This window comes from Brassica oleracea, chromosome C4 (genome assembly GCF_000695525.1).
Source record: "Brassica oleracea var. oleracea cultivar TO1000 chromosome C4, BOL, whole genome shotgun sequence".
NCBI lineage: Eukaryota > Viridiplantae > Streptophyta > Magnoliopsida > Brassicales > Brassicaceae > Brassica > Brassica oleracea.
The window spans coordinates 39,992,143-40,000,139 of NC_027751.1; the positions used below are offsets into that span (position 1 = coordinate 39,992,143).

General features: G+C 36.7%; 1 protein-coding gene and 1 pseudogene across 4 annotated transcripts in view; both read right to left on the reverse strand.

Annotated features, from left to right (window-relative positions):
* LOC106338882 overlaps window positions 1–1,795 on the reverse strand; it is a 6,188-nt pseudogene extending 4,393 nt beyond the window's left edge.
* Window positions 1,796–3,005: 1,210 nt separating this feature from the next.
* Window positions 3,006–7,997, reverse strand: part of LOC106342539 (acetyl-coenzyme A synthetase, chloroplastic/glyoxysomal) — a 5,720-nt gene continuing 728 nt past the window's right edge. The window contains exons 1-19 of one of the 4 annotated variants that reach the window (XM_013781508.1): window positions 7,667–7,853; window positions 7,360–7,412; window positions 6,872–7,229; window positions 6,633–6,788; window positions 6,431–6,553; window positions 6,184–6,352; window positions 5,956–6,038; window positions 5,766–5,867; window positions 5,612–5,700; window positions 5,428–5,518; window positions 5,087–5,200; window positions 4,895–4,971; window positions 4,723–4,801; window positions 4,572–4,640; window positions 4,312–4,487; window positions 4,114–4,170; window positions 3,912–4,002; window positions 3,536–3,634; window positions 3,006–3,400 (exon numbers count right to left, since the gene is read on the reverse strand). In XM_013781508.1, coding sequence (XP_013636962.1) covers window positions 3,215–3,400; window positions 3,536–3,634; window positions 3,912–4,002; window positions 4,114–4,170; window positions 4,312–4,487; window positions 4,572–4,640; window positions 4,723–4,801; window positions 4,895–4,971; window positions 5,087–5,200; window positions 5,428–5,518; window positions 5,612–5,700; window positions 5,766–5,867; window positions 5,956–6,038; window positions 6,184–6,352; window positions 6,431–6,553; window positions 6,633–6,788; window positions 6,872–7,229; window positions 7,360–7,412; window positions 7,667–7,735 — 2,241 coding nt within the window. In that variant the 5' untranslated portion in view covers window positions 7,736–7,853 and the 3' untranslated portion in view covers window positions 3,006–3,214. Of the gene's footprint in view, window positions 3,401–3,535; window positions 3,635–3,911; window positions 4,003–4,113; window positions 4,171–4,311; window positions 4,488–4,571; window positions 4,641–4,722; window positions 4,802–4,894; window positions 4,972–5,086; window positions 5,201–5,427; window positions 5,519–5,611; window positions 5,701–5,765; window positions 5,868–5,955; window positions 6,039–6,183; window positions 6,353–6,430; window positions 6,554–6,632; window positions 6,789–6,871; window positions 7,233–7,359; window positions 7,413–7,666; window positions 7,854–7,997 lie in introns of those variants that run through there. The other 3 variants (XM_013781506.1, XM_013781507.1, XM_013781510.1) reach the window with 3 other exon arrangements.

A 7,997-nucleotide genomic window follows, 5' to 3' on the forward strand; every position in this document is an offset into this window, starting at 1 on the left:
AAAACTCGTCTTTGGCTAGGCATGAGTTTACAGAAGCTCTCCTTCCACTAGGCACGAGCTCTCAGTAAACTCGCCTCTGTCTTAGCATGAGTCAAGTAAACTCGTCTTTCGCTAAGCACGAGTTTAAAGCAAACTCGCTTCTTACTAGGCACAAGTTCAAAATAAACTCGCCTAAACCGTCATAGGCATGAATGTGTCTAGTTCATTGTCTAATAAACCCTATTCGTAAACTTCGCAGAGATCGATTCCATCTCTCTCAACGAACTTGGGGGGACTTACTGTTGGGGGTGGATTTACATCCTCCCTCAAGGTCCATTAGACAATGTACTAGGCCCATTTGGCTAGAAAACCCTAGACATATCTTTCTATAAATAAGGAGCTCCTCCTTATGAGAAGGGGGCTCTCCTCTCCCATTTTACATATCAAACACTTCTTACAAAGCATTTATAGATTTAGATTTACTTGATCACTCTTGTAATACAATCTTTGATCTATAAATTCTTTTTGATGTTCATTTCTCATTTGATTCTTCAAGATTTTTCTTAAACCTCAAGAATCTAATCTTTTATTTTTAGGTTCTTTTATTGTATTGATTCAACAAACATTTCAGCTTAAACACCATTATTGGATCAAACAATAGTGAGAAATCGGCATACGAAATCGGAGCCGAAGACTGTGAGAGCGGGTGAATCCAAAAGGTCTTTACCATCGCTCCATTCGAGAATTGTGTTGGAGGCTTTTGTTCCACTCAATGTTATGTAGGGTTTATTCACAGGAATCACCACCTTTTCTCTATTTCAAGCGTTAAAAAATAAGTTTGTCACGGAATGTGATTAAGCATATTAAACTAGTCATCACTAAATCAGCTGCAAAAATGAATTCATAAAAAGAAATAGTTGGTCGAAGTGAATTACAAACATAGCTAGCTGAAGAGGCAAACCTAGCAACAAAACATATACTAAAATATAGAAAACAAATAATTAATGAAAGTAGTCTAAACATTGAACAAGTATAAACCCTAAAACTCATTGTAAAATCATAAGCCCCAATAAAAACTATTCCTATACGGTATAAAATCTTAACCTCTAAAAACGATTCCTAAACCAAAATTCGTGAATCTTAACGTCTTAAACTTTATCTTCAACTATAAACCTAAAAGAATGATCTATTTTCTTAATTTTTAAATATATTTAGATTTTTTTCCCAATTGTCTCCATATAAACATGTATGTAATCATATACTCTTTCTGTTCCTTAAAGTTACATATTCTAGAGAAAAAATTTGTTTCAAAAAGATATATTTTTTATATTTCATATGCATATTTTATTAACTAATTGCAAACTTCAAAAAACTTAATTGCTCTAGTTGGATTTTTATTGGCTTAAAATTATGGAAAAAAAATAAACACAAAAAAAATGTAAATTTAATGTGTTTTATTAAAACGTGTGAAAAATCTAGAATATGTAACTTTAGCGAAGGGAGTAATATATAAGGAAAATGTTGTGATCGTATACCGGTAAACTCCAGGCTTAACCCAAATGAAATAAAGTTGAGAGTTGTTAAGATTGGGAGGGATAGATTCAATTGCTTCTTGAATCTTATTGAAATCTCCTTTGCCCGATTGATCAACCCTTATTAGAATTGCAGTTGAAAAATCAATTGAAGACAACGAAGAATAAGAAGAAGAAGAAGCCATGGATGAAGATGTGATTCAAGAGAGGATGAAAATCTTGATGATTGTGATTTGATAATAAGTAAAAATGTAATGTTCAGACTTTGTTATATAAAGACCCATATCAGCCATAGCCCATGTGAGGTTTAACGTCTTGGCGATTGTGCAGATGACAAGAAAATCAAAAACAAAATAAGAATCAAAATGGAAATTGATAAATCAATAATTGGCTAATAAGCAAGAATGCGAGAACTAAGATATAAAAAGGTTTCGTTTATACATAAAGGTATCTTTTGTATATGTATCAATGAGTTGACTAAATGTCGGATGACGTGCTGGGAGTTGCCAGCGGCAGCGATTTCTTATGATCGAAGTTGAATGGTTGTATTTTCGTCTCCATAAGATTTTCTATATCAGATTCATAGTTTGAGATACAAAATCTATACACGTTAGACGAGCTTTCGCAGTCAATTTATCTACATGCATAAATATATTTACTTTTATATACTGTATTTGATACGAATTATTTTCAAGCTAGATAGCATTAGCATACCAACATGAGGATACGAAATTTCTTTCGATTTCTCCTTGCTAGTATCGCGTTACGGATGATTAATTAGTTGCTCAACTGTCTGTACACTCTTTGCTTCATTTAAGTTTTTTTTTTTGGTTACCACAAAATGATAACTAATTTGATATTCATGTAGAAGATGTGATTTCTATTATTTGGTAACTTGATTAAAACATATATACCCAATATCAAACTGTTAAAAATTATGTTAAGAAAGTAGATAATAACTTTAGATACACTTAAAAAAAAAACTTGAGAAACACTTTACGTGTTAGGTTGGCAGCTTGCATGCTTCCCGCATTAGTATCAGTCATGCGTATTCTCATTATACCCATAATATAAACAATGTTAACTGGCCGAAAGTACAAAAACTTAAGGACCATAAAAGAAAACAGTGGCCTAAAACATAGAAGGATTACATTATATACGCTTGTCTTATATTCTTATGGAGGCGTGATTGAGGTGTTTTGGATCCTTTTATGATGAGTATAATCGCGCAGAATGAGGAGGATTCCAATAACATCTTAAGTCAAATTCATGTACTCGAGTAATGGAGCTAGCTGACGCCGTTATGGACTTTCATCATTTATTAGTTAGTATATTATGTTGGGTTTGGTTTGGGAGCATTATTGGAATGAGAAGGCGCAGGTCGGAGCCACTCTTTGCCACCAATAAAGTCTTTGCTCAAAAAGACAGTAGCTTCGTCTTCCGATAATATTTTAATTTTAGAATGACAAGGTAGGGAATACTGTTTATATATTATAGTAATCAAGTAACCTTTAAGCCAAATTCATTACACAAAAATTCATTTATTCAAAACACAACGAAATTGTCTGCTCAGTTTATTCTTCACAAGAACATCTTGTTTCAGTTTTTTTTCTTCAACATCCCCTCTGTAATAAAAATAGATGTAGAAAACTCACTGCACATGTTTAATGGTTACATTCATGGAGAGAGAAAAAGGAGATGATTCACGCATCGGCAAGTGCAATAAGCTGATCAACGACACTAGGATCAGCGAGTGTGCTAATATCTCCAAGCTCTTCTAATTGCCTTGAAGCGATCTTTCTCAGGATTCTCCTCATTATCTTTCCACTTCTTGTCTTTGGCAACCCTGGTGCCCAATGTATTCTGTCCGGTGCTGCAAATGCCCCAATCTGTAACATTGATACACCAAAACTATCATTACATAAATCATCAAAGTTTGCAAATTAAAATTAGTGTTGACACCATATAAAAGTGGCATCTCTAAAGCTTTCACTATTCATATTTTTTTTGTGGTTAATATGTACCTGGTTTCGGACCATGAGTACAAGGCTTTTCCGAAGCTCTTCGCTGTAAGGAACACCCTCCACAAGAGTGACAAACGCATAGATACCCTGACCTTTCACCTGATACAAAACAGGAGCCAACCGAAAGTGATTTCTACTTCTATTTTCTTAATGGTAAAACGAAGAACGTTGAATGAAGAACCAAATCAAACCCAAGAACAAAGAAGCAACCTTATGTTCTGTAATTAAGAACCAGGAAACTCTCCATGCTTTCAAAAGGCCAATAAAACTAGTTCCAATTACTAGACGCACTAAACATCGTACGCTTTTCTTGCATATTGGACTCTCCATGCTTATCAGTGTCACACCTTACATATGCATACTCAAGTCTACATACCTCATGTTCTACACCTACAACAGCTGCCTCTGCACATTGGGGATGTGAAGCCAGAGCAGATTCCACTTCAGCAGTTCCAATGCGGTGGCCACTGTGCATTATTTAAAAAACAAATCCAAACTTAAGTCTAAAGTTGCGCAGTACGGAGAATACTGGAAATTCAGAGAATTTAATGACATCGTTCTAATAATTTGTGCCTTACCTGACGTTGATAACATCATCAACCCTCCCTGTAAGCCAGTAGTAACCATCCTTGTCTCTGGAACACAAAATCAAACGTAGATTAAAAAAACAAGTAAAACCACCATGCCACTATCTATGTGATAGTTGAAAGATAACACACTAACTGCAAATTTGTTTTTGTTTTTTAAAAGAAACTAATTAGATTAGATTGTCCTACCTGCTGCAACCATCACCACTAAAATAGTATCCAGCAAAAGGTTTGAAGTACGTGGTTTCATATCTTTCATGATCCCCAAACAGAGTTCGAAACGCCCCGGGCCATGATCCTTTCACACAAAGAAAACCACTACACTCGCCTTCGATTTCATTGCCTTTTTCATCAACTATGACAGGCTGCAGCAGAGAGATGAGAATGAAGTCATTCTAAAGGACAATGCAGCATACTAAGTTTAAAATTGCACACTACAAATCACAGACCTGAACACCAAAGAAAGGGAAAGTAGCTGAACCAGGCTTCTGCGGCCAAGCACCTGGCAATGGGGTTAACTGCCATGCAATTTGATGCACATGAGACACAGTATGCAAGAGGTATCAAGAGACATAAAGAGCGAAAGAGAAGAGAGTCCACCATGAAGCCACCAGTTTCAGTTTGCCACCACGTATCGGAAATGGGACATCTTGAATCACCAACTAGATTGAAGAACCATCTACATGACAGAGCGTTGGTAAACCATTGAATAAACTTCCCCATTCAATTGATCGCATGAATGAAAGATTTAAAAGACAATACGAGTTCTAACCTCCATGCACTCGGATTGATGGGCTCACCCACACTTCCAAGGACTCGTAGCGATTTGCGAGAATGATTTGTCACAAACTATAACAATCAAAATAAGTTGGAAACGGTAAAAAAAAAAATGCTTTAGATATCTAAAACAATCTACAATGCTGATTAACTTTTCACCACAACCGAAAGATTGCATAAATGTTACCTTATCATCATCGCGCATGAGAGACCTCACCAATGTTGGAGCAGTGTAAAATATGGAAACCTTGTATTTGTCAACAATTTCCCAACAGCGTCCAGAATCAGGGTAGTTTGGAGTCTGTTCAGATGATAATATCACAACCATCAGTTCAATCCAAATGACAGAGATGAAAAATGAAACTCATTTTGGTACACATTCATAAGCTTAAAATGCTGATAGCTATGTAAGAAAAAAGAATGTATTGTTATGGCAATGGAACCTAGAATTGAATTTTTTGATTTAAGACATTAATTGATAGAAAATTTCAAGTATCTAAACATCTACATTTATCCAAATGGATTTACCCCTTCAAAGACAACAACAGTGGCTCCATTGAGCATCGGTCCATAGGTAACATAGCTATGGCCAGTGATCCAACCACAATCTGCTGTACACCTAATGTGAGAGAAGCAAAAGAGATTAGCCACTCTATTGCATATCTTTTACTAAGTAGTTTGAACAGTCAATGAAAGTGTGTCTTTTGCATACCAGTATACATCTGTTGATTTGTAGTCAAATGCATATTTGAATGTTGTAGCAGTGTAGACCATATACCCTCCAGTTGTGTGTAGGACACCCTTCAAAAGGACTCATATTAAAGAGAGAAAACTAAAACAATACAAGTCAAAATTAAATCAAATACCTTGGGCTTGCCGGTGCTTCCACTGGTGTAGAGTAAAAATAATGGATCTTCCGCATCAACCCATTCCACCTCACATGATGTTGGATATTTGGGAATAACATCCTAAAGAGATTACCATCACCCAAAAGCAGATTTTGAGAAAAGGAAACGCATGAATTTTTGGCAATTAGTAAACAGCTCTGCAATTTACCTGCCACCACACATCTCTTCCATTCTGCCATTTTGTATTTTCCCTTGTTGTCGCTGATGAGTTGTCATAGGTCAAGCATACGTCTGGTTGCAGAGAAACAAGAGACACCAACAGTCACGCTTATGAACCCATCAAACCATATATTTTCTCTGTTGAGCTCAAAGAACGAACTAATAATACAAGGTATACACTATACAGGACAGAGACACAAAGGGAGATTGGACTAACCTACAGAGACTCCATCTTTAGAGGAGATGTCAAGAGCAGCATCAACAATAGCTTTAAGATTAATGGTCTTAGGGCCTCTTTTAACAGCATTGCAAGTCAGTATCAGTTTTGGCTTGCAATCAATGATTCTTTGGGCAAGAGAGTCAGCAGAAAATCCAGCAAAAACGACCTGTCGTGTCGAACAAAATTCGGTTTTTGTGTGGATGAATTAGGTAAAATATTGCATTTAAAAAATTCATAGGTTTACCGAATGAACAGCTCCGATGCGTGCACAAGCAAGCATAGCGATAGGAAGTTCCATCAACATTGGTAAGTAAATTACAACGGCATCTCCCTTCTTCACTCCAACATCTTTCAAGTAATTAGCAAGCTGCAGTAGGAGGAGGACAAGGCATGTAAAGAAGAGTCTAGAGGTGGTAGGAGAGCACGAACATCAAGTGCTTATATACCTGGCAAACTTGTTGAAGCAACTGAGAATAAGTCAAGGAAGCATCTACATCACGTTCATTCCCTTCCCAGAACATAGCTGTTTTATCACCCAAACCAGCTTCAACATTTTTGTCTAAGCAGTTGTAGCAGATGTTGGTGATTCCCCCCTTGAACCACTGGTGGTACATGCATGATCTCTCAGATATTGTCAACCATTTTAACAAGACAAGGAAAAAAAAACAAAGAAGAGAAACCAAACCTCAATGTGAATAGGACCCTTCCTGACATCGAGATTCTCGGAGACCACTTGGTCACCCCATTTCTGCTTCCAGTGAAACTCAGACGCAATGCCAGACCAGAACCCTGCAGGGTCCTCCATCGACCTCTTGTGCATCTCCATGTACTGTTGAGGGGAGGAGACAAGAGCCTGGCTGGAGAATTCCTTGCTGGGAAAGACGAGATCATTCTCCTCAGAGGCAATGGATTCACCTAAGACCACAGCGTTTAACTGAGAGATCTTGCCGGCACCTGAGGGTAGCAGGGACATTGACTCAACATGCCTTAGGTGATTGGATGACATTGTCTTACACCGGAGAAGTCTGTCCAACGGGGATGATCTGCTATATCAAAACAAAACAACAAATGTCTTTTTGACTTACATATCAAAACTGCTTAAACCCCAAACCCAATCATCATCATAACCATATTCATCAATCATTCTATCATTGGATCAGATTATTCAATCACCTTTGAGAAGCCGGAAGAATCCGAGATCCAAGTGATCCGCTTGTTTTCAGATCCTGAGGAAACAAAAACAGATCAAAGGCGAATATTCTTTTTTGATTACAATCAGATCATAAGAAGAAGAAAATATTGAAACTTTCATAAACCCAAAACATATCATTATAACAAAGATCACATCTTTAACTCCAATGATCCCTAAGATTCGACTTACAGGTCGAGCGAGCACGAAGAGAGGAAAATTTTGAAAAATTGGTAGAAGGGGCGAGTGATTGATTAAAAATAGATGTTTTGCGTAAATAAGTCAACTCACCGATGAGCCTGAGATGGAGACAACGGCGAGAAGCGGAGAAGAAGAAGACGAAGAACAACCTATTTTCATTTTTGCTTTATTAAGGGATTTTATTCTCTCTCTCTCTCTTTCTCTTTCTCTTTCTCTCTCTTCTGTTCTGTTTTTCTAATTTTTTTTTAAAATATTTAATTGTTCTAACAATAATAATTCCTAACGTGCCCACCTACTTATATATCCACTGTGTGTGTACTGAGCTGTCACATGTCCTGAGAAAAAAAAAATAATGTTCTTCAAGGGGCCATACCTATATTTTTTTTTTTCTTCAGGGGGCCATATCTATTTATTTTTATAT